At 54.0% G+C, this 24,432-nt stretch overlaps 1 protein-coding gene across 1 annotated transcript in view; it reads right to left on the bottom strand.

Moving 5' to 3' along the window:
* ANKFY1 (ankyrin repeat and FYVE domain containing 1) overlaps positions 1-24,432 on the bottom strand; it is a 75,229-nt gene that overhangs the window by 6,820 nt on the left and 43,977 nt on the right. The window contains exons 8-24 of the mRNA XM_069083255.1: positions 19,540-19,744; positions 18,539-18,607; positions 18,174-18,373; positions 17,607-17,704; positions 16,130-16,340; positions 14,867-14,965; positions 14,363-14,516; positions 13,333-13,501; positions 9,109-9,227; positions 8,041-8,197; positions 5,793-5,993; positions 4,409-4,585; positions 3,281-3,428; positions 2,936-3,026; positions 1,857-1,981; positions 1,542-1,688; positions 1,248-1,338 (exon numbers count right to left, since the gene is read on the bottom strand). Coding sequence (XP_068939356.1) covers positions 1,248-1,338; positions 1,542-1,688; positions 1,857-1,981; positions 2,936-3,026; positions 3,281-3,428; positions 4,409-4,585; positions 5,793-5,993; positions 8,041-8,197; positions 9,109-9,227; positions 13,333-13,501; positions 14,363-14,516; positions 14,867-14,965; positions 16,130-16,340; positions 17,607-17,704; positions 18,174-18,373; positions 18,539-18,607; positions 19,540-19,744 — 2,461 coding nt within the window. The remainder of the gene's footprint in view (positions 1-1,247; positions 1,339-1,541; positions 1,689-1,856; positions 1,982-2,935; positions 3,027-3,280; positions 3,429-4,408; positions 4,586-5,792; positions 5,994-8,040; positions 8,198-9,108; positions 9,228-13,332; positions 13,502-14,362; positions 14,517-14,866; positions 14,966-16,129; positions 16,341-17,606; positions 17,705-18,173; positions 18,374-18,538; positions 18,608-19,539; positions 19,745-24,432) is intronic.

Below are 24,432 nucleotides of genomic sequence, written 5' to 3'. Positions count from 1 at the left end.
GCCTGGAGGACCAGGCTGAGGATGCTGGCCAAAAGATGGAGGGCCTTGTTGGTGGCCCAGCCAGGAGGCGATGTCACTGGACTGAAGAGGACTGGGGTGTAAGAAGACTGGAAAGGTGGGAGGGGGCTGGTCACAAAGGGCTTCAAAAGTCAAACCAAGCATTTTGTATTTGATGCTGGAGGCACCAGGGAGCCCCTGTAATTTACTGAGTGGTGGCTGAGTGGAGAGAGCCTTGGGGCAGGCAAACCCCCAGCTTTGGCTGCAATGGTCCAGGAGGGAGAACCACGTTCAGAATCTTTTTTCCATGTTTCCTTCATCTGGGTGCATGATCCTATCTATCCCTCGTTCGTACACTATCTCCCAGGTTAGACTGTGGGCCCCCAAGGGTAGGGCTGTGTTTTCTACCTCTCTTTGTACCCTCGGCTTTCTCAGGAACTCTATAAATGCTTTTTCTTTTCCCTCTCCTAGCTGACTGCTAATTAATGTTTATTAACTAATCCTCATGAACATAACGCCCACCCAGAGTTCCAGAGGACGGATGAAAGAACATACAAAGGCAGTAGCTGAGGGTCCCAAGCAAGGCAGCTACAGTTTAGACGGACTGTGGATCCACTGGGAGGCCCCCAAAGAGGGAGCAGGGCTGAGGGCCGAGTCTGGGGAAGTGCAGCGATAATGCCCGATACCCACCCCTCTGCTGCCTTAGCAGGTGGTGAGCTCCCCCTCCCCGGAAGTCTCTAAGCAAAGGGAGGATGAGCACATGGCAGGAGCTGTGCCTGGACTGGACAAGACAGCCCCCTGAGCGGGCAGGCTGATCTTCCTGAGCCACTGGCCTGTCCCTCGCCTTCCTCTTCGTTCAGAAATCCAGGGTGCCCAGGACCACAGAGTCACGGCATCCCTCTGGGGTGTGAAGTCTCTGGAGGTTTCTGGAGAGACGGCCTCCACCCCACCCCAATGTTCCTGCTGTCTTTGCTTCCCGGGCTGGGCGTCTGACCCCAAACCCAGGAAAATCCCAGGCTAGGCTTGCGTGACCTGGCTTTGGGTTCCCCAAACATGCTCTGGTCTCTCCCACTTCTGTGGCAATCCCTGCTCTAATCATCTCGTTCCTGGCCTTCTTAAAGCTCGACACCCCCTCCCTGAGGGAGGTACTCTGCCTCTTGCCCAGTACCCAGCCCAGGGCTCACCAGCTGAGCTAGGCACCGACTCCACCTGCATGGCCAAGGGAGCCGTGAAGAGAGCAGACGTCTTACCAGTGATGCTTGCGAGTTGTGACCCCAAACTTGGCCGTGCACTCATAACAGTTGGAACCATCACACCACGGAGGCTCCTTGGACAGCATGTCTGAGGAGGGGACACAGCCAGACAGCACCTGCTAAGCCCTCGCTCGCAGGGGTGCCGCGCCCCACCCGGGGGACCCCTCTGAGGGACGATCCTGGTCTGGGGGCCGGGCAGGGAGGCAGGCTGGGGAGCCTGGGAGGGTGGGAGCCCCACTGGGGGGGGATGGGAGCCCGAGTGGCGAGATGGGGCAGGCCCAGCCTACTCACCGAGGAGCCTGAACAGAAGCTGCTTCGTGGCCACCTGGTAGTTGAAGATGTTGACCCCTTGGTTATTGTGAATGCCCAGGCGAGCCCCAGCACGCACGATTGCACGGCACAGGTTGGCGTTGCCCTTCATGTAGGCCAAGAGCAGCACTGAAACAGCCACAAGTGCATGACGGGCAGTGCCCAAGGACAGCCTGGTTCCTGCTGCCATCTTCCAGGCATGGCCAGCCCCACCCAGACCCTCCCCAGCTACTGCTGCCCAATCTCCAACACTGAAATGACCTGCAGCTCCAGAGGGACCCCAGGCCACCCGCTCACCTGTGTTCCCTTCAGCATCAGGTTTGTCCAGAGGGTATTCGGGCATGCACTCCAGGAAGAGCTCAAAGATGGCGGCTGCGTTCTCCTTACCATAGTGACCCAGAATGTGTATTGGTGACTGGCCCCTAACAAAGAGGCGGGAGAAGGGAGGCATCAAGTCTGGCCTTCCCCAGAGGCCTCCTGGAGCCCAGGCCTGCCCACAGCCAGCTCCCTTGTCCAGCCTCATTCCTCCAAGACACCAGGTGCAAGGAGGCCCTTTCTGCCAAAGAGGGGCCTTAGAGCTGGGCCCTGACACGGCTTCCTGCCCTCAAGAGGCTCACACTCTAATGTAAGTGGGAGGTAACCTCAGAGCCAAAATGGGGGCCTGCAGGAGGAGGGACTTGATCAGACAGGAGGGAGGCTGTGCCCGACAAAGGACACAGCCAGAAAGTGTATGGGGCCTCCGTGCCTGCCCGCTCACCACTAAAATAGAAGGGTAAACAAAGCTTCTGCACCAAGACGCATAACTCAGCAAGACAACTTCCTCCAGAGTCACAGGAAAGTCACAGAGAGGGGAGATGGGATTTTTGGAAAAGAGTAACTTTAGACATGGGGCCTCTGCCGCGATGCCCACAGAGATGCAGCAGGCGGTGTAAAGGAAGATTTGGAGGAGACAGGTGCTTCCGGGGCATGAAAGATGCTGGAGGAGGAGGTGACAAACTTGACAAGTGGATGACTGGCTGGAATGAGAGAAAGGGAGGGGGCAGAAATGCTCCGTGCCTGGGGCCCAGGGAGGGTTGACCCAGGGCAGAGATGTCCAGCACGGGAAAGGGCTGACACGTGCGGGAGATCAATCCAGCATGGAGAGGGGCTCCATCGAGACTGGTGACAAATGGGAGTGTTTCCTCTCTAGCCCAGCACCATCACAGACGCGTTCAGTGGTGCAGTGGCTATGGCCATGGGACCTGACCCTCCACCATCCGAGCATGTAGCCCACAGGAGGAAGGGGCCCCGCAGCCAAAAGGCTCCAGGACTGCCAATGCTCCTAGCCCCTTCTCCATTCCCCCAGTATGCCGCCAGTGCCCAGGGATACTGCTCACCTCAGGTTAAAGGCCTCTGCATCTACACTGCACTCAGTCAGAAGGGCCCGGATGGTACTCAGCCGACCATGCATGACCGCAAGATGGAGAGCTGCAAAGAAAGGCTCGTCGACTCCGGGGCCAAAGGCTGCTCTGGAGCCTGGCACCCTCCCGCGGCCCTTCCACGGCCCTGTTCTTGGCTGCTGTTCTCTGTGGTCTGGGCTTCCCTTACACAGTTTTTCCTTCCCACTGGGGGACCTCAGCAAGTTGAATGCTGGATAGTGGCCTGCAGACTGGAAGCCAGAGCCGAGAAAGGGAGCCAGGCCTGACCCGAGCAGCCGCATGGCCCAGCACTAGTCACGTTACCGTTGTTTCCATTTTCGTCCACAGCGGAGAAGTCAACCCCATTCTCCAGAAGGACAGAGCAGATGGTGGGCAGGTCTTGCTGGGCAGCCAAGTGAAGGGCAGTCTGGCGGTGCTTGGTTAATTCATTCACCTTGGCACCTGCGAGAAGCTGCCGCGAGAGCCAGGCATGAGCATCCTCCCTGGCACACAGGCTAAGCCTGTGCCATGGGTGAGAAGCAGGGTAGGACCCTGGAGAGAGGGATGGCCCACGCCGACCTGGGAGCCAACCACTCCCCAGTCTTCCGACCACGAAGGGAGTTTCCACAGGAAACAGGTGAGTGGGGGCCAGAATGAGCTGATGGTGCCCCAAGGCCAGCTGTGAAGATCTCCTATCTGCTGATCAAACTGGCTTTAGCGCAACCAGGGCTGTGGCAGTGGGCACTGCCCCCCAGCCTGGGAACTGTGGGCCTCCAGACTCCTCAGCTGAGGGCAGAACAAACGACCCTAATCCTAGGTTCAGATGCTGGACAGCTCCTTCCACCCCATGAGACCTTGGGCCACAGGCGGTGGCCTCTGGGAGTCTCTGCCTTCTGGCTTTAGGGGCCATCGACCTGGGGAGGGGCTTTGAAGCAAGAGCCAACCTGGCCCTGGCCCCAGGAGTCATGCTGTGGGGCAGCTCAGCCTGGATGGGCCCCCACCAGCCTCCTCCTACTCAGGACTGGGCAGTGGAGCTCCTGCATGACTAGCCCTTTGCTCTCTGCACCCCTCCTTAGGCAGAGATGCTCCCCCTACTTGAAACAGTTTGGGGGCACCACAGCACACAGAGTCCTGGAGTCAGGAAGACCTGAGTTCAAATCCAGCCTCCAATGCTTATAGCTCTGTGACCATGGAAGGTTACTGAACCTCTGTCTGCCTCAGAGATGACCAGCCTCTGGAGGACGGAAGTGCTTAGCACAGAGCTGAGACCTCGCAGGTCTTCGTGTCACTCTTCCCTCTCCTTCTGGATCTCAGGCTGCCCCACCCCACCCTGTGTGATCTTGGCGGACACTCCTCCCCTTCCCAGCCTACATCCTGGTGGCCCCTGGAGGCCGGGGTGCCCAGGGGTGCTGCACAGACACCTAAGGACGCCTTGTCTCCCAGACTCCGTACCAGATTGCGGACAATGATCTCAGAGCCCGCCTGGACCGCCAAGTGCAGGGGGGTCAGCTTGGAGGCATCCTGCACTCGGGAATTCACATTGGCTTGGACACTGATGAGGAACAGCACGCTTTCGATGTCTGAGTTCTGGACAGCCACGTGGAGAAAGTTCCGGCCCTTGTTATCTACCTGCGAGGGGAACACGGACACAGAACCATGACGGGAGACCAGCACGTGGCCCCGAGCACACCCGGCCTCCACGCTGCCCTCAGGAGCTGCTCTGCCGTGGCGGGCACCCCCCCAGCAAGGCCAAAGTAGCCCACGGTGGCGGGTTCTGCAGGCCTCTTTTACATCCTCTCCATCTTTTTGTGGGCCTCCTGAAATCCTTTGGTGGACTGCTCGTGGCCTTCAGGCCAAAGGGTGTGCAGGCCTGCTTCAAGGCTAGGTCTCTCCTGGGGCAGGGCCTGTGCCTGCAAGTGGGGGATGAGCTCAGGCCCCCAGCACTGGTGCCTCGAAGAGATAGTCCCAGCACAGTCAGGAGGGCAGAGCGGGCAAAGGCTTGCAGGTAGACCAGAACAAGCAACTTGGAGGGTGGGACCCCAAAAGATCTGAGACAGTAGGACCCACTCCTCACACAATGGGCACCAATTCAGAGAAAATGCACTCTGAGCCAAGGCAACAGAGGGCTCTCCCAAGCTTCCAGGCTTTGTTCTCTCCCTGAGGCAAAGGCTTACTCAGGAGAGACCAGGGCACCTCCCTGGAAGAGGGCTCACATGTGAGCCTTCTGAGTAGAGGGACACACACGCACGTGTGCACAGCCCAGCACACACAGACACACACCTAAGGAGCCCTAGGCAGCGCTGGTCTCTGGCCAGAAGGCCACCCAACAGGCAGTGGGTCTGCCCAGAATTCACCAACATTCTCAGGCCTGAGGGTCTCTGCACGCGTGCGCGCATGCGCACACACACACACACACACACACACACACACACACACACACACACACACACACACATAGCTCTTGTGCGTGGATGGGGCTGCCACACAGTCAGGGAGCACTGATGAAGCACCTACTCTGTACTGGGTTCTTGGCCGACTGCCTTCCCTAGAGCCTCAGCCCCAGGGCCACTCTGGGCTCCTGAGCATGAGCAGGTGTCAGCCGCGTGGCCCTCACTCCAGATGGGGCTGGGCCAGCAGCCGCCTGGCAGCAGCACCCCCTCCATGCCCCTGCCCAAGCAGGCTCGGCTCAGCCCCAAGCTCACTTCCAAGCTGTTCATTTGTGAGAGCATGTGATGCTCCCACAAATTGAATGCATGAAAGGGTGACCATGAGGCACCGTTCACAGCCGCCCAAGGCCCAGAGGCCCCCAGCCCCGCGTCCCTGCGCACTTCCACACCTGCTCAGCGGCTCCCGGCTCTCGCTTCAGGATGGCTTCGGCTGCCTTGTTGTTCTTGTAAGTCATCGCACAAGCAAACGGGGTCAGACCTTGGCGGTCACGGACGTTCAGGCGGATGTCAGGGTGGGAAATCAACAGCTGGATAATGACGCTCTGCTGATTGCTGATAGCGACATGAATTGGCGCCCGGCCCTCGGCATCCTAGAGGGAAGACAAGAACTTCTTCCTTTCCTTTCTTTTCTTTTTTTAAAAGCAATTGGGGTGAAGTAACTTGTTCAAGGTCCCACGGCCAGGTGTTTCTGGGTGGGTACTAAGTATCTGAGGCCGGATTCGATACCAGGTCATCCTGACTCTGGGGCCGGGGCTCTTACTCGCTGAGCTATCTGGCCGCCCCCTTTCTTTTCTTTTTTAAAATAATGTTTATTTCCCCCCAATTACATGGATTTTTTGGTTTTTGTTTTTGCAGTTTTGAGTTCCTCTCTCTCTTGCCCCCCCTCTCTGAGAGGGCGCAGGCTGGGCCAGGCCACACATGCAGCCACGTAAAAAACCCCCGCTAGTCCTTCTGTGCAAGAAGATGCCAACACAAACAGGGAGAGAACGTGAAAACCAGCCGCCTCAGCCTGTGGTCGGCCAGCGTCAGCCGCTCCTCTGCAGGCGAACAGTCAGCCTCACCACGAGCCCTGGGGCTGCCCTGGGTTACTGCTGACAAGAGCCAAGTCAGTCACTGCTAATGGTTACAATGTTGCTGTCACTGTGCCCAACGCTCTCCTGGTTCTGCGCACTTCACTCTGCCTCAGTTCACGCGAGTCTTTTCAGGCCTTTCTGGAATCATCCTGCTTCGCATTTCTTACAGCACCATGTATTCCATGACACTCATATACCACAACTTGTTCAGCCAATCCCCAGTGGATCCCCTCCATTTCCACTTCTTAGCCACCACAAAAAGAGCTGCTATAAACATTCTTGTACAAATGGGCTCTTGTCCCTTTTTTCAGATGTCTTTGGGGTACAGACCTAGCCGTGGTATTACTGGGTCAAAGGAAAGGCACAGCTTTACGATCCTTTGCCCTGAGTTCCAGATTGCTCTCCAGAATGGTCAGATCAGTTCACAACTCCACCAACGTGGCATCAGTGGCCCAGTTTTACTGCATTCCCACCAACATTGATCATTTTCCATTTCTGTCCTATTAGCCAGTTTGACAGATCCGAGGAGGTGCCACAGAGTTGTTTTAATTTGCATTTCTCTAATCAGTAGTGATTTATTTTTTCATATGGCTATAGGCAGCTTTGATTTCTTTGTGAAAAACTGCCTATTCATATTCTTTGGCCATTTATCAATTAGGGAATGCCTATACTCAATTCTCTATATATTTGAGAAATGAGGCCTTTGTCAGATACTTGGTGTGAAACCTTTTCTCCAGCATTCTGCTTTCCTTCTAATTTTGGATGCATTGGTTTTCAAAATTACCCATTTTATACCTGGCAATGCTATTTCATTTGGTCACAATCCTTCCCTTATCTATAGATCTGACAGGTAAACTATTCTTTACTCTCCTGATCTGCTTATGGTATCACCCTTAAATCATGTGCCCATTTGGACCTTATTTAGGAACACAGTGCCAGATGCTGGTCAATATGTAGTTTCTGGAAAGGTAAGAATTTCAAGTCCATTTTAAAAAGCAAAACTATTTTTTTCACCAAAGGGAGATGAAGACAATCCATGTGAACAATCTACGTGCCAGAGCACACGCTCGGTGACCCTTCCAAGGAAATGAAAACCCTCCAATTGAAATCACGTTTTAAATGAAGCAAAGGCAGAAACTTCATGAGGGTGAGGCGGGAGCCGCCACATCAGCAGCTCTAACTCCCAACCCCTCAACCTCACCACACCCGCCCAGGGAGGATCGAGGGACAGAATCCTGTGCTGAGGGTGGGGCTGTCTAAGGCGCATGAACAGAGGCTGGAGGGACAGCTGGGAGGACATAGGCACCAAGCCCAAATCTTATACAAATTCAAGCAAGAGACTCCCTGGTGAAGCCCTTAGAAATCTCAGACCAATGATTTTCCCTCCAGTTCTGCAGCTTCAGGCAAAAGATCTCAGAGCCAGTAAGGGAAGTGAACACAGCCTAGGGCAAGGAAGGGGGCTCCAAAAGAGCCTTAGGAGGAGAGGTGGGACCCTAGTCTGGCCAGCCAGAGGAGAGTAGAGCACGCCAGAAAGCAGTGAGAGGTGGGGGCCCAAGGTGCATACCTGCACACTGACATTGGCCCCAAATTCCAAGAGGCACTGGACCGTCTCCTCCAGGCCCCAGGAGGCTGCCAGGTGCAAGGGGGTCTGGCCATCTCTGGCCTCTTCTTCTCCTTCTCCATTAGCCCCCGGCTGTCTTGGACTGTTCACGTCACAGCCACTGTGAGGAAGGAAGGTCATGGAGAGCTCAGGGAGTGAGCTCAGATGAGGCCCAGCTGGGCTGGGCCTGCCCCCTATCTCAAGGCACTGTGCCCAATCTGGGAGGGGCAGTGGCTTGTGTGAAGCCTCTAGGCCAAGGCTGGCACAAAGCTGCTCCTGCCTGCCCAGCCACCCTAGCCTCTGAGGTCGTGGAGCCTGGGCTTCTTCAGACAGTGCCAACCCCACAAAAGCCAGATGGGATTGGCCGGCTCCTTCCCAGTGCCAAAAGCTGGCATGAAATCAGGCAGGCCAAGAAGATTCTCCTTCTACTCTTCCTCCCAGAACTAGCACCATTTTCTCCTACATCAATGTGGTATCTGCTTACACCACAGGTCATCCAAGGCTCAGCTGAAGGAACTGGGAATACTTAGTTTGGAGAAGAGAAGACTTGGGAGGTAAAGGTCCTGCACTCCCTGGTCTTGATATGGAGAACAGATCAGGGAGTGGAAAGGAAGAGACAGGGGCTGCATCCCCAGGAATTACTACCACCCCTTCATACAGGCCCACTTCCTGTGGGCCTTCACACAGGTGGTAGCTCCCTGCTAACAAGGGCAGACCAGGGAAGGCCTCACAGAGCATGGCCCCCAAGCTGAGCTCCACCCCTTAGGGACAGAGAACATCCCAGGAAGGGGGGGTCAGTAATGCCAGACACAAGGTTGTGACAGGTACTACAGAGGGACCTCTAATTTATCCCAACAGCAAGAGGGTCTCAAGTAGGAGATAGAAGGACCCAGTGCCTGGGGAGGCTGAGGGCATGGCCCAAGAGTCAGTGATGAGTCCCAGGGCAACACCCTGGGTACCAGCAGCATGAGGGAGTCTGAATGAGGGGGGACAGGTTGGGGAGGGTGGGCTGCAGGGAGACCAGGCTCCTACCTGCGAATGAGGAAGCAGGACACAGATTCGTTGTTCTCATCGATGGCTCTATGCAGGAGCGTTTGAAGACACCCACCTGGGCCTGGGCCCCAGCACGTGGCATCACAGCCATGCCTCACCTGACAGAAAAGCCCAGAACACAGCCGGCCTGAGCCTGCACCCCGGCAGCCACGCCCTGCCCCCCATCCCCCTAGCTGCTCTGGCCTCCTCTCATCTGCAGCAAAGGGAGCAGCCAACAAGTCCATCCCTGCACTGACTAGCTTCTCCATTTCTGCCAAGCTCACAGCATACTGAAAAATAAAAAAACAGAAACATCCATTTTCCTGGTGCCAGTTCAGTGATGCAGGGATGGAGCACCAGGCCTGGAGTCAGGAGGATCTGAGTTCAAATCCAGCCTCAGACCCTTGCTAGCTTTGTGACTTTGAGCAAGTCACTTGACCCTGTGCAATGGAAATTGGAATTTAAAGATCTTCCCTGCCCCTTAATAGACCTGGAGGGAGTTTGAAGACTTCCCCTGCTTTGAAAATAAACTCTGCCTCCTAATAGGCTGAATATGGTGCCTGTGGTGGGAGGAGTTTGCTGAAGGGAAGCAGAGCCCACAGGAAACTGGTAGTCAGAGCTAGCGAAATGGTGGCGGAGAGAGGATGCTCATTAAGGAGACAGAGAAGTGTCTAAGTAAATATTGATCTTGTATTGGTTTGTGGGAAGGCTGAAGGACGCTGTGGCTCTCAGCATTATTATGGCTTCTGAATGTCTTTGGTACTATGATGGAATTGACATACTGGTTTTGGGATTCGGTTTTCTGGTGTCTAAATAAATGCTTCAGTTCTGTCCTCTACCTGAAGAGTTTGGTATATTTTGCGATCGAATGTAATGCAATACTTATAGTCATGGTCTTTATCACGATCATGGGTGCTGTAAATATTGCATTGGTGCTACATTTGGCGATGAGGATGGGACTGCAAAATATCAGACCTCTCAGAGGCAGAAGGGATTTAGAAGAAATGGCCCAGGATGGGAGGATTAGCCTTATGCCTCCCTAGCAAGAGAGTGATCTAAAAGTACAGGGCTCTGTGAAAACTGGGAACAGAGGCTGCAGCAGCGGGAACCTAGAGATTTAGAAACATGTCTGCAAAGAACACCACTAAAACCTGGGAGAGCTGGAGGCAGCGAGTAGAAGGGCTGGGTTTTACTAACAGGCCACCCTGCTGTGTGTAAGAGCAGAGACACGCGGTTACAAAAGTTGGCTAAGTGCCAGGATTCGAGCCCCCCTTTAGAAGAGCGAGCCGAGCCGCGTCTCAGGCGGTGGAAGAACGAACGGGAGAGTCTCAGCTGGAAGCACAGAGGCCGTTGTGCACTTGGCTCAGAAAAAGAGGAAAGAAAGTAACAGGAGGAAAGCCCGGACAGCTTTGGGAGAGGGAGCCTAGTTACTATGACAACTGCCAGGCAAGTGCCGCTGTGTACCAAGTGATACGTTGTTACCAAGTGATACATTGTTTCAGGTGAAGCCTTTACAGGGCCAGAAGCCGGCCCCACACTGAGAAGGAGCCAGGAGACTCAGGAAGTTTGGCAAGCAGTGTTTAAGGAGATGCTTGAGGATTTCACTCAGCAGGAGATCCCGGATACTTTCAGCAGATTCACCCAAAGGATGGGAGAGTCCTTAGGGTCTTGGATGGTAAGAATCAGGGATGAAGGAGCTGCTGGGGTGGTAACAGAGTGGACTGCTTGAAATTTGTAAGTATTTGCCAGAATTCTTTTGTCCAGCAAGCTTTTAGAGACTTTCATTTGGCAGGAGGTAACAATACGACCAATCTGTTAGCTTTAGCTGCTGCTGCTGGATGCAATAGAATGTATCCCACTGAGTCCATGTGACCTAGTGGAGACAGACCCTGGTACTCACTTAGAGACTTTATGAGAAAGTTGAAAGAAGTAATGAAAACTGCTATCGTGGCTGGAGATGCAGATACATATCATGAAAATCTCCTGAGCAGTTCCTCATAAGAAATATCATGGTGAAAACAGCTTATAAGCCCCTACGTCTGACTCTACTCATTGGTGAAATAGGGCACCCTCTTTCAGAGGTGCTGGATGAGATTTCACAGCTAAGTGACTTGGGAGGATGGGAAAATGATAAATTTCCTCAAGAGAATAAATAGTTGGTGGATTCAAAGTCAGAATAGACTGCCAAGAAAAAGAACTTTTATTGCTCTACTGAGAGCAAGGGTTGGTTTTAGAAAAATTAATGGTATTCCACCAATGAACTAATGAACTATACAAAATGTATCAATAGGCTTGATGTTAGATGGAATAGAGAAGTGAGAACTGCCCCTAGAGACGCTCCTGAACCATTGGATCCAAGTTTGTCTCACCTTCAGGGGGACTCAGATTAAAGCAAGTGCTGGGACAGGTGGAAGTGGTCAATGTACTGCTGAATTGTGGCAGTGAATCAAGCCACTGGAATAGAGCGAGGACAGTGTCACCATATTCTGCTGTAAATGAGGTTATGATAGTGAGTCCATGGACTCCAGAGGCACAGCTGACTCTATATTTATTTCTTTTTGACTTTTTGTCTGTTAAACTTGTTTTCAAAATTTATTTTCTGCAAGATTGTTACCCTTCACCTGCAGATGCCTGAATGCTTAAGCCAGATGTCATCCCCTGTCCATGACTGTGATGTGCCACTTCTGGACCTGGCATCGACCAAGCTCCAGATGACTGCTGAAGAACTGACCTTTCACATGGGACCTCCTGGAGCAGGGACAGCTCTATGTTCAATTTCAGCTTGAAGTAGCTTTGGAGAAGAGACCTTCATCCCTTACCCCAAGATTTTGAGCCCCATTCATTTGAGGGGGGGAGGATGGGGCACTTGTGCCCAAGCCCCCACCCTAAGCTATTGTTTTATGTGCAAAGTTTCTTTATTATCCCTGTATATTGTTGCAAAGTTCTGTGGACACCAGTTTTTCCATCAATAATCCCTAAACTCTCATTTATTGTTAAGGTAGTCTTGCTATGCGAGGTACATGAAAGATCTTGGGGCTGAATGTAATGGGAACAGGAATTTGAAGATCTTCCCTGCCCCTTAATAGACCTGGGGGGAATTTGAAGACCTCCCCTGCTTTGAAAGTAAACTCTGCCGGGGGCAGCTAGGTGGCACAATGAATAGAACACCAGCCCCGGAGTCAGGAGGACCTGAGTTCAAATGTGACCCCAGATACTCAACACAAAAACTAGCCATGGGCTAGTCACTTAACCCCAATTGCCCTCCAAAAAGGAAAAGAAAACAAAACTAAAGAAATTCTGCCCCTAATAGGCTAAATGTAGTCACACGGATCCTATGGTGGGAGTTTGCTGAAGGGAAGCAGAGCCCACAGGAAGCTGGTGAGAGCTAGCCAGATGATGGGGGAGAGAGGACTCTCATTAAGGAGATGGAGACGTCTGTGAGTAAATACTGATCTTGTCCTGGTCTGTGGGAAGGCGGAAGGATGCTGCGGCTCTCAGCATTATTGTGGCTTCTGAATATCTTTGGTACTATGGTGGAATCAGCTTACTGGTTTGGGGATTCAGTTTTCTGGTGTCTGAGTAAATGCTTCAGTTCTGTCCTCTACCTGAAGAGTTTGGTATATTTTGTCATCAGATGTAATGAGATACTTGTAGTTATGGTCTTTATCGTGATCATGAGCGCTATAAATATTGCATTGGCGCTACACCCTGTTTGCCCCATTTTCCTCATCTGTCAAATGGAGAAATGGCAAACCCCTCCAGTATCTCTGTCGAGAAAACCCACAACAGGGTCACAAAGAACTAGACACAACTGAAAGACTGAGCTTCGGAATGCCTCAGTGCCCTGCTCTGGGCCCCTCAGAGCTCAGGCCCACCAGGGGCACTCCCCCGAGGCCTGTGGAGCTCAGGGCCTGGGGATCCCTTCAGCTCTGCGGTCCTGGGAGGTGTAGCTGGGCTGCTGTTCAGAGGAAACCTCTCCTCCCCTGCTTTCCTTCCCAACCTTCCCTTCCTCTTTCCTTCTCCCCTTCCTCCACTTCCTTCTTTTCCTCCTTCTCTTTCCCTTCCTTGCTTGCTTCCTTCCTTCCTTCCTCCTCCCCCTTTCCTTCACTTCCTTCTCTCCCTCCCTTCCTTCCTTCTTCCCTCCTTCTCCAATACAATCTGCAGGCAGGGTGCCTGCCCAGTCTGTTTGCCCACTTCTCCTGCACACCCAGCCCGTTGTCTCACCAGAGTAGAAGCGATGTCCTCCAGGTCACTGGCCAGGGCGAGCCACAGCGGGGGATTTCCTTGGTCATCCAGCACTGACATGTCGGCCCCGCGAGTACAGATAGCGTCTACCACCAGGGGAAGCTGGTTTCTGATGGCCAGCTGAAGTGCTGTCTCACCGTCCTGGGTCCTAAGAAAGACCACACACACAGCCACACTAACACTTGTCCCACCCCCACAGGAGGCTAGGGATGGGCCACAAGGAAGGCCCCTTGCCAGGCCTCAGCCCAGAGCCCACCTCTCTTGCTCTCTGCCCTCTACCCATGCCAGGGGAGTCACAATGGACAACCTGCTGTGATCAATGGTTGGTGACACATTTGCTTTTCTCTTATTCAATTCAAGAAGCATTTGCCAATTCCTACTGTGTGCAAGGACCTGAGGAGCCTAGGAGAAAGGGGCCGTCCTCTCCCTATGGGCAGGTGCAATCCTGAGTAGAAACACCTCCCACACTCACTAACAAGACACCAGGTCAAACACAACGGCCTGGCTCTCTCTGGGACCCAACAAGCCAAAAGTCAGAAGGGAGCTATCCTTCTGAGCTGGAGACACCAAGGAAGGCTTCAGAGAAAAGGTGGCATCTAAGGCAGGCCTTGAAGGAAGAGAAGGAAGGTAACCCAAGATATGCGGAAGGAGGACCTTCCAGAAGGGGGCACGGCCTATACAACGGTGTGGAGAGGTAGATAACAGGATGAATATGGACAACAGATGGCACAAGGAGGTGAAAAGGCAGGCTTCAAATCAGTGGGGAGGGGCCTGAATGCCAGATTATGGCATACAGGAAATGAGGAGCCAATGGCTAACCTGGAGGAGGTCCTGGCAGCCAAGGAAGCACCAGGGAGGTGAGAGGGGCCAGAAGCCACAGGGCAGGCAGGCTTCAGGTGCTACCTCCTCTGAAGGGGCAGCCCGGGGGCATGCCCTGCACACACGCACACACGCACACATGCACACACACACACACACACACACGGGCACACCAGCCTGGCTTCCTCACCGGATGCTGATATCTGCCTGATGCTCCAGCAGGAAGAGGGCGCTCTTGCCATCCTGCCGGCGGATGGCCATGTGCAACAATGTCTGGCCATCGGGTGTGGCATCATTAATGGAGGCTCCCGACCCCAGCAGCTGGGCTGCTATTGTGTGCATCCCTGCAACAGGACCCAAACCCCGGTTTAGACCACACACGACAGCGTCCTGGCTTCTGCAACGTGGGCAGTGCCCACACAGCTCAGACCCAGCAGGCCAGAGGCAGGCTTTGCTGACTCTCACAAACAGGGAACACGCCTTGGGTCAGTCACGGCCAAGGGCAAAGGCAATCCACCTGGAGCCTGGAGTCCTCAGGTCGACCCCCTCATTTAGCGGAGAAGGAAACTGAAGCCAACATCACCCAGAAGGGGCCTCCGTGAGTCACGGTCCTCCAGATGTTTCTGGAAGTACCGACAGGCTCTGGAAGAGTGGCCTGTGTTGGCATTTCCATGCCTTCGGCACCTGGCCTTACCTGTCCACAATGCCAGCCCTAGGACAGTCTGGTCTCTGGAATCCTTGAGACTGAAGTCTGGGATGATTTGCAGGGAATTGAGGGCATGAAGGGCATTAGCTAAATTAAAGGAAAAAAAAGGCTGGATCAGATCAGTGGTGGTGCCCAAAGTCTGCACAGGCAGCCAAACTTCAATGAAATCTGGGCCTCAAAATCTTTCCCGACATTCCTCTTAAATTCTGGCACAGGAAACACTGGCACAAAGCCACCCAATATGGCGCACTCATGCTCAAGTGGGCAGCAGCATGGCACCGCCCAGCATGGTGTGCCCGTGCCCAAGAGGGCAGCAGCATGGCACCACCCAGCAGCATGGCACTACCCAGCATGGAAGACCCGCACCAAGGAGGGTGCTGTGCTCTCTGAGCAAAACAGAGCTGCAGGAGCTCAAAAGAAACATGAGACATGCAAACTGAGGGAAATCTTCAGCCCAAATGTTCACGCAGACTATTTGTGCCCAACAGCCCGTAGGACACACCACACCTTGAGCCCAACGTTGCAAAATCCCTGCAGTCGGTTCCCATCAAGCACCATGGACAATGACCACCCAACCACTAATGGTCCCCAAATACTCAGAACTAGCCCCCTTCCCCAGCAGCTTTCCACAGAGGCGTCCAAGGCCTTCGTTTGGGTAGAGCTGGGCCGTGCCTGCTTGGGGGCTATCCCCTGGCCACCTCATGCTGGGGCAGGCCCAGTTAGGAGCAAGGCTTCCCGCCATCCAGGTCCCCGGCCCTGAACAGGCCCAAGGGAAGGCCAACACCAAGCCTCTTCAGTGCCCTGGCCACCCACCCCTCCTCTTCACTGTGCTCTCCCAAGGTGCCATCTCAACACTGAAGGAAGCTGACTTGTTCCTGCAAGACACCTGGCATGTTCTGTTCGATGTGAAGAACATGAAACCACTCATCCCTCCACTCTCCTCCCCACGTCTGGGTAAAAAGTCCTACTGCTGAGCTCGGGTCACACCCTTCAGCCCTGGCTTCTTCCCTGTTGCTGACCATGAACCATCCCAAGGCCTACACCCAAACACATCTCCGGCTAAGCCGTGACCCTGGTTCGCTGCAGGCTGAAAGGGGCCTGCTTACCTGCCTACCCCTGCCCAGGCCCCAGCAGGGCTTGAGACCACTCCAGAGCCCGAGCCTCAGGGCTGCAGGGGCCAAGAGAGCACAAGAAGAAGGCCTGGAGGAGGGGACCCCAGGGAGAGAGCCACTCCCCCATACTTCTGTTCACCTTTCTGCTCCAGGATGACAGACACGACATCCGGATGGTTGTAAGCTATAGCCATGTGCAGCGGGGTCTGCAGAGAGATGCCCTCGGCCAGGCCTGAGGCCGTGGGCAGGACCTCTTCAGTCTGAAGGTTCGGGTTGGCGCCTTGTTGGAGGAGCTCAGCCGTCAGGGTGGACAGGCCATGCCGGCAGGCTGTGTGCAGGGGTGTTTCTCCCTAAACAGAAACATGTGGAGGGACGTCCCGCGTGAAAACCAAAGGAAGAACCTTGGGCGGCCTGGCCTCCCTGCTGACTCCCAGCCTGCACCATGTTCTGTACAAGGGATTCTACTGAAGCCCCTCTTCATGTTCTCGGCCCATCAGCCATCGCCACCAGCCAGCAGGCCCTGGAGCCCCATGCCCTTGTCAGCCTCTAGGCACCAACCCTTCTGATTTTATTTTTTTTTAATTTATTTTAAGCTTAAATACACACTGAGACAAGGGAAAAATCCATGGCCATGTGCATAGCAGAAGATAAGAGAGGAGTCCACATTTGCAACAATTAATTTCCATTTCAAGGAATGGGGGATCAAAGGCAGGCCTGGGGCTTTCCTTGGCTGTTTGCTGCTGTGCCCAGTTTACTCCGCTCTCTCCCACCCACCCCTGGCTAGTCAAGCAGAGACACGCTCCTTAACAAGGGCCTTGCTTTGTTTCATGGTGGACTCAGGGCAATGGGGAGAAGGAACAAATAAATGTTTGCTCTTTGAAAAAAATCAGGAGAGGATTCAGGGAAGATGGTGGAGCGGCCAGCAAGTCCCAAGCTCTCCAGATTCTCCCCCATAAAAGAGATAAAATAGCAGCTGACAGTGGACAAGGAGCAGGGCCAGGTGGGGCCTCCTAGAGGCCAAGGTCTAGGCCCGTGAAGGGCGACCCCCTCCAGGCACGGGCCAGCATCAGCAGTGAGTGGCAAGCCCTGGGCTGGCCGCTGTGAGAACTGCCTCGGCCCCAGCCTGGCATTCGATGGCCCTGATGGCCTGTCCCACCTTCTCAGTATGTGAGACTACCTGCTGTCCCTGAATAAGCCCTGAAGGCTCCCACTGCCATGCCTTTGCTCAATTCATTTACTGCCCTTCAAAGTTCCCCCTCTCAGAATTTATCCATCAAAATCCTATCCACTTTTCAGCTGCACCTAAGGTGCAAGGAGCGAGGGGTGCCACAACACCCAGAGCCCTGGGCCTGGAGGCGGCAGGACCCGAGTTCAAACCCACCCTCAGATACTTCCAAGCTGTGTGACTCTGGGCAAGTCACTTCAGCCTGTTTGCCTCCGGCTCTCTAGCTGTGAAATGAGGACCAAACAGTAGCTCCCTCCCAGGGCTGTTTGGATGAGATCCTAACACCTCCTTCAGGAAGTATTTCCAGATTTCTCCCCTCTCCCACTGTGCTGCTCAGCGGTGACCACATGCCCCTCCGCTGATCCAGACAGACTCCTGGCCACTCACTTACCCACCGGTTCCGGTGATTGACCTTGGCTCCATTGGCCACCAAGAAGAGGGCTGCGGCCTCATTGCCCGATCCGGCTGACCTCTGGAGTAAGCAGCTTCCTATAAGGACATAAGGACAGTGCATGGCGGGGTTTCCACACCACGCCCCGCAGGGGCTGGCAGGACATGGAGGGGCTTCCAGGAATTGTGGCCTCAGTGGATGGTGCCATGGGGGCTTCTCAGGCTGGCTCTGGGTGCGGGAGGATGGCAGGAGGCTAAGACAAAGGACAGGAAGCAAGAGCAGAGGCCGGGCAGGACCCAGGTGCTCGAGATGGTCAAGTCCAGGAGCCCAGTGCCAGCCTGCATCACAGGAGCCTGGGGGCCGGGTAGGCCCAGGCCAAGCCTAAGATGGCCAGATTGGAGGCCCTAAGAAAGCAGACCAAAGGGGCGGCCTATGGCACCCCCAAGACCAAGGAGGAGAATCAGGCCCAAGGAGCCACCAAGTCCAAGCCTGGGAAACCCAGCAGCCCCCGCGGCGTCATCAGGGCCAAGGCCCTGCGGCCTCCTCTTGCGTCTGAGGTCTGTTTACCCGTCGCGGTGTCAGGCGCGTCCATGTTGCTCCCGCGCTCAATCAACCTGGCTGCATAGCTGTTCTCATCGAAGGAGGTGCCGTTGACAACAGGCACATCATCGAAGGGGTTCACTGCTCGGTCTGAGGACACCGTGATGTACTGGACAGCCAGCCACAGGGCTGTGCTGCCCTCATGGTCCTTCAGCTCCAGATCTAACCTGAAAGAAGCGGAGGCCAGGAACCCTCAGACCCAAGCTTCCCATGAGCCCACCGCGCCCACCATGGGGACTTAGCCCAGGATTGGGCAGTCTGACCCTTCTTCCAAATGCAGCTAGAGCTCCGAAATGTCTTTGACATGCATGACGTACCCCCCTCGTACGTACTGTTTATACTGCAGCAGCTGACTAAATACGACGTCATTTCTGGCAATGATGGACAAGTGCAATGGGGTCCTGCCGGAAGAGAGAGCAGGACACCGTCAGTGGGGGACACCTTGGGGGCTGAAGGCAGCCTGGGAAGCAGGAACCCCCGCCCTGGGGAGCACTCTCAGTGACAGGCCCCCAACGTGCAGAGGGCCAGCAGGGCAGCCGCTCTCACCCAATCGGTCTGGCATCAAGCCTCGGCTCTCGGACCCTCCGGGCCTAAGCTTCCTCATTGGGGAAAGGAAGGAAAGAGGGGAAGACCGCGGAGGAGCCACCCTCCTTCCTGATTTCCTTTGGTCCTCCCAACAGCCCTGGGAGGCAGGGGCTACAGCTGACAACTTGCCCAGGACCACACAGGAGACCCTAAGCCGGCTCCTCCACTCTCAGGCAGACAGCAAAACCAACACATCATCCTACCCCCAGGCCAGAGTTCCAGCCAGACCCACCCAGAAAAGCAGCCCAACAATGAGAAGTCCCTTGGACTACTTCCCCATCGGGTCAAAAGTGAGACAGAGTAAGAACCAATGGCTCGCTGGGAGAGGGCGAGGGGCGTGCAGGGACTGGGCCTTTGGTCCCCGCTGCCTGACCAACTCTGCTGCAGCACCCATGGCTCTTGGGCAGGCCATTCTTGGACCCTTCATTTTTGTCCCGAGGGGGTCTGAGGCCGGTCAACAGCCCCTTAAAAACACCTGCAAAAGCTGGGTGAAATGCTCCCCTCCCCCAAGTACCATGATGACGATGCAGGTCTGGGGCCCAGGCTGGGTTCTCTGATCGGCTGGATGCCCAAGGGGAGTCCCAGGGCACCTGCATGGTTAAATGCCACATGCTGGGACCCCAAAGAGATGATGCCATCATGGAGAAGCAAACAGACCTCCTATGCTCGGCCCAGGGCAGGGGCTGGCAGGGAGAGGACCCTGCCTGAATCCCGAGAGCTGGGGGCCGTCCCAGGCCACAGCACTCACCTGCCTCTGCCATCCTGCATGTTGGGGTTGGCGCCGGCCTGCAGCAAGGACTCGGTGATATGCGCCATCTCTGATGCGGCGTCGGCCAGGCCCTTCCTGCAGCTGGACGAGGCCAACAGGTGCAGCGGAGTTTCCTGGGCCCCCACAGTGGCTGCATTCACCAGGGTGCCATTCTTAATGAGGAAGGCGGCTGCAAAGCTGTCTCCTGTCAAGGAGGCCATTCAGGAAAACATGACACGTCTCTCACATGTGCGTGCAAACACATACACCATCACCTTCACAATGTGTGCACACACACGCACATGTGCACACTCACTCACGTGCACACACACATGCACAGACACACAAAGGGCTGAGGAGGCATTCCTGGACAGGAGGCCCCCAGGACTGCACTGCCCGCAGAGCGGCCAGAGGTGGGGAGGAGGCGATGCAGGCAGCAGGTACAGCAGGCATTATTCCAGGAGAGGGCGAAGAGGGCAGGGGCATTCTCTCCTCTCACCCCCTCCCCATATGGCCTAGGGGTCACTAAGAGACTCTCACTTAAAGGACCCTCCTCTACCACTGCAGACTTCAGGAAAATGTTCACAGACAGTGCCGTGGCTCCCCAGCACAGAGCCGGGCACACAGCAGCAGCTCAACAGAAGCTGGGGGCTTGATCAGCCTAAGCTGCATGGGGATCCTTCTCCTTGGGCCCTGGGCAGCTCCTGGCTCAGTCCTAGGCAGAGGGCTGGAGGAAGGGACTGAGCCTGGCCAGGAGTTCCTGGGAGTGCCCCAGAGCACAGCCTTAAGTCAGAGCTTAAGCCTTGGATTTGAGAATCTTCCCCAAAGCCTGGGAGGCCCAACCCCCAGAAGAAAGGCAGGAAGCAAGGCAGTGCAGGAAAGTGTGGAATCCCACCTCCCTCTGGGCCTCAGTTTCCTGCTCTGTAAAAAGGGGAGCTGAGACTGGCAGATCTCTTGAGTTTTCCAAGAACCCCTGCACGGCCTGAGTTAATGAGCGCCCCCTGGCCTGGGGCCCTGAGGCCATCCCCCTAGGAGCAGCCCTTCTAAGACAGCCCTGAGCTGCAGGGTACCACCCGGGGCTGGCACACACACACACTGACAAACCTTTCCATTAACGGCTTACAAAAGGGAGAGGCCCAATCTACCTGCCAAACAAACCCAGGACCTATATGAACACAACTACAAAACACTTTCCACACAAATAAAGTCAGCTGTAACTAATTGGAAAGACATCAATTGCTCGTGGCTAGATGAGCTAATATAATAAAAATTACAATTTTACCTAAATTAAACTATATATTTAGTGCCATACCAATAAATCTACCAAAAAACTACTTTATAGAGCTAGAAAAAATCGTAACAAAATTCATTTGGAAGAACAAAGGGTCCAAAATATCAAGTGAATTAATGAAAAGAAATGCTAGGGAAGGTGGCCCAGCCATAGCAGGCTTTAATCTGTATTATAAAGCAGCAGTCATCAGAACTGCTTGGTACTGACTGAGGAATAGAGGAGTGGATCAATGGAATAGATTAGGCACACGAGATTCAGAAGTCAACGACTATAGTAATCTACTGTTTGATAAACCCCAAGACCCTGGTTTTGGGATAAGAACTCACCATCTGACAAAAACTACTGGGAAAACTGGATTATAGTATGGCAGAAACTGAGCATAGACCATCATCTAACACCATATACCAAAATCAAGTCTAAATGGGTGCATGATCTAGGTGTAAAGTTTTATACTGTAAGCAGTCTCAGAAAACAAGGAATAGTTTACCTATCAGACTTGTGGAGAGGGAAAGACTTTATGACCAAACAAGAATTAGAGAGTATTATAAAATGCAAAATGGATAATTTTGATTACATGAAATTGAAGTTTCTGTACAAACAAAGCCAATGTTACCAAGATTAAGAGGGAAATGAAAAATTGGGAAAGAATTTTTACAACCTATGTCTCTGATAAAGGACTCGTTTCTAAAATATACAGAGGAATGAGTCAAATCTATAAGGATACAAACCACTCCCCAACTGAAAAATGATCAAAGGATATGAACAGGCAGTTTACAGAGGAAGAAACTAAAGATATTTATAAGCACATGAAAAAATGCTCTAAATCACTATTGAGAAATGCAAATCAAAACAACTCTGAGGTACCACATCTCATCAGTCAGATTGGCTAAAATGACAAAACAGGAAAATGACAAATGCTGGAGAGGATGTGGGCAAATTGGAACACTAATGCATTGCTGGTGGATTTGTGAACTGATTCAACCATTCTGGAGAGCAATCTGGAACTATGCCCAAAGGGCTATAAATAAGTGCATACCCTTTGACCCAGCAATACCACTCCTAGGGTTGTATCCCAAAGAGATCACAGAAGTGGGAAAAAGACCCATATGTACAAAAATGTTTATAGCAGCTCTTTTTGTGGTAGCAAAGAATTGGAAATTGAGGGGGTGCCCATCAATTGGGGAATGGCTGAACAAGTTGTGGTATATGTATGTTATGGAATACTACTGTGCAATAAGAAACGAGGAGCAGACGGTCTTCATATTTACCTGGAGAGGCTTATACGAACTGATGCTGAGTGAGAAGAACAGAGCCAGGACGGTTTGTACCCAATTACAGATACAACATATGTGTGATGACCAACTTTGATAGACTGGACTCTTCTCAGCAATCCAGAGTCATAAGTCAATCCCAAAAGACTCATGATGGAGAGAAATATGGGCATCCAGAGAAAGAACTGAGATTGAACCCAGATTGAAGCAAACTACCTGCCCTTTTTCGTTTTCTTGTTTGGTTTTATTTCCTCTTTCCCATTGTTCATTCCATCTGATACAACCCTTCTTTATAACCCGATTAATGCCTAATGTGAAAGAATTGCAGATACTATACTTGATTGTATGCCGCCATGGGCGGGAAGGGGATGAAGGGAGAGAAAATTTGAAAACGCAAGGAATTGTGGTAATGAATCTTGTAAACTAAAAGTAAACAAATTAATAAAGACCCCCCCCCCAAAAAAAGGGAGAGGCCTAGGTTCACAGAGGGCCCTTCGTACCCCTGATCGTGCCCAATAAGCCCTCGAGGCCCCACGGCCTGCCCCCAGCCTTTGGTCCCTACATTCCACATCCTTCTCCCAAGGGACTTGGAATGCAAACTGTGCTCTGCCTAACCCCAGGGACACCCCATCACCTCCTGTGTCCTTCCCTGCAGAACACACTCAGCTCCTCCTAAAATACCGCCCTAGCTTCAAGGCCCTACTCAAGGACCCCTCATCCAGGAACATTCTCATGCCCCACCAGCAGACACAATCCTGGGGATGACACTTAAGGCAGGTAGGCAGCACCCCTATGCACCAAGCCCTGGGCCTAGAGTCAGGAAGACATAGTTCAAATCTGGCCTGAGACACTTACAGCTGTGTGACCCTGGGCAAGTCACTCCACCTTCATCAAGAGCTCCCAGGGCTAGAGCAAGGATGGGAATGTTGGCTCTCTGTGTCTGGCACTTTCTTCTGTTTCCTTCCATCTCAGCCTCAGTTTCTAGACTGGGCGAGGTGCCTGGGCGTGAAAGATGCGGGACGCCGTGGCTAAGGCCAGATTCTTAGGCCTGGGCTCAGTCCTGGGGGACTGGTGGGGCACATGTTACCGCTGAGAATGGCCACATGCCTGCAGCCTCAGGCTGGACACCAGAGTTCCAGTTCTTGTTCTCTCCCTCACTGGGCCTTCTGGCACATTTTCTGATCTTTGCTGGGGGGTGCCTAGAGCTAGCAGGCACACTCCCGCCATATTCTAGCAGAATAAACAATTCATTGACCTCAGGGGTTTCCAGGCTGGTTCCCTGAAGGCAATGATGGAGAGAGCACAGGGCCAAAGGGCCATCACATAGAGCAAGGTGGATGCAGTTGGGCTGCACCCCCTAAGTTAGAGGAGCAGAGACACCTGCTGGAAGGTCCGCCAAGAATCGACTCCATCAGATGCCAAACTCTCCAGTGATTTCACTCCCCAATCTGACCTCAGAGAAGCCCTCCCCCTGGGCTAGCTGATTCAGCACCCTCACCACCTGGGCCCCGCTGTGGGAATGCTGCCAGGGCCTGCCCGGGCACAGGATTCTCCGGGGACCTCTGACTCTGGCCAACCCCCCTCCCCCCCGGGGAAGAATCCTGTCGATGTCCACACTCCTCAGCCTACCCCGGCCACAGAGAAGTCACCCATAGGCCAGGTCTGGGGAGGAGCCACAGAAGTCTCAACTCAAGAAAAGAGTGTTCAAAAGGTACAGGGCAGAAGATGGGAAAGGAACAATGACCAGCACTCATGAGAGAAACACCCATTGAGACCACACGGGGCCAAAAGAGTTAGTGACACTCCACACAGTTGGCGGAGAAGCCCCTCCTACGCCTCACAGGTGGAATGGAGGCCGAGTGCCCAGCCAAACGGGTGAGATGCCCGGCAGCAGAGGGTGCGGGGGGAGAACCGAGGGAGGGGACGGGGAGCGGAAAGGCCCAGGCTTTGGAGTGTGGCACTCCAGGAGCAACGAAAGACGTGGTGCCGGGGGGAGGCCCGAGTGCCAGCCTGAGAGCTTGGCATCTGCTCCTAGAAGGGAAAGGGTGCCACTGGGCTTTGGTGAGTAGCAGATCTCCCTGCATGTTAGGAAAATTCCTTTGGTGGAGTGGGGAGAGACTGAGGCAGGCCGGTCCCCAGTTCCACCGGCTACTGCGGTGGTCCCAGCACGAGGAGAGGAGGGTCTCCACTGCGGTGAGGGCATGGGCAGAGGAGAGAGATCTTGAAGGTACAATAAGAGGCCATGAGAGCAGACAAGGTCTGAGGGAGGAGGCCGGGCGGGGTCAGCGCAGGTTAGTGGGGTTTTACCTCACAGGCACTAAGCTCTCTTAG

This window comes from Petaurus breviceps, unplaced genomic scaffold (assembly GCF_028583685.1).
Source record: "Petaurus breviceps papuanus isolate PSGF00001 unplaced genomic scaffold, PetGlider_PUasm1.0 173, whole genome shotgun sequence".
NCBI lineage: Eukaryota > Metazoa > Chordata > Mammalia > Diprotodontia > Petauridae > Petaurus > Petaurus breviceps.
The sequence above is the reverse complement of the archived record's forward strand: the minus strand, read 5'-3'. Positions and strand labels throughout refer to the sequence as shown.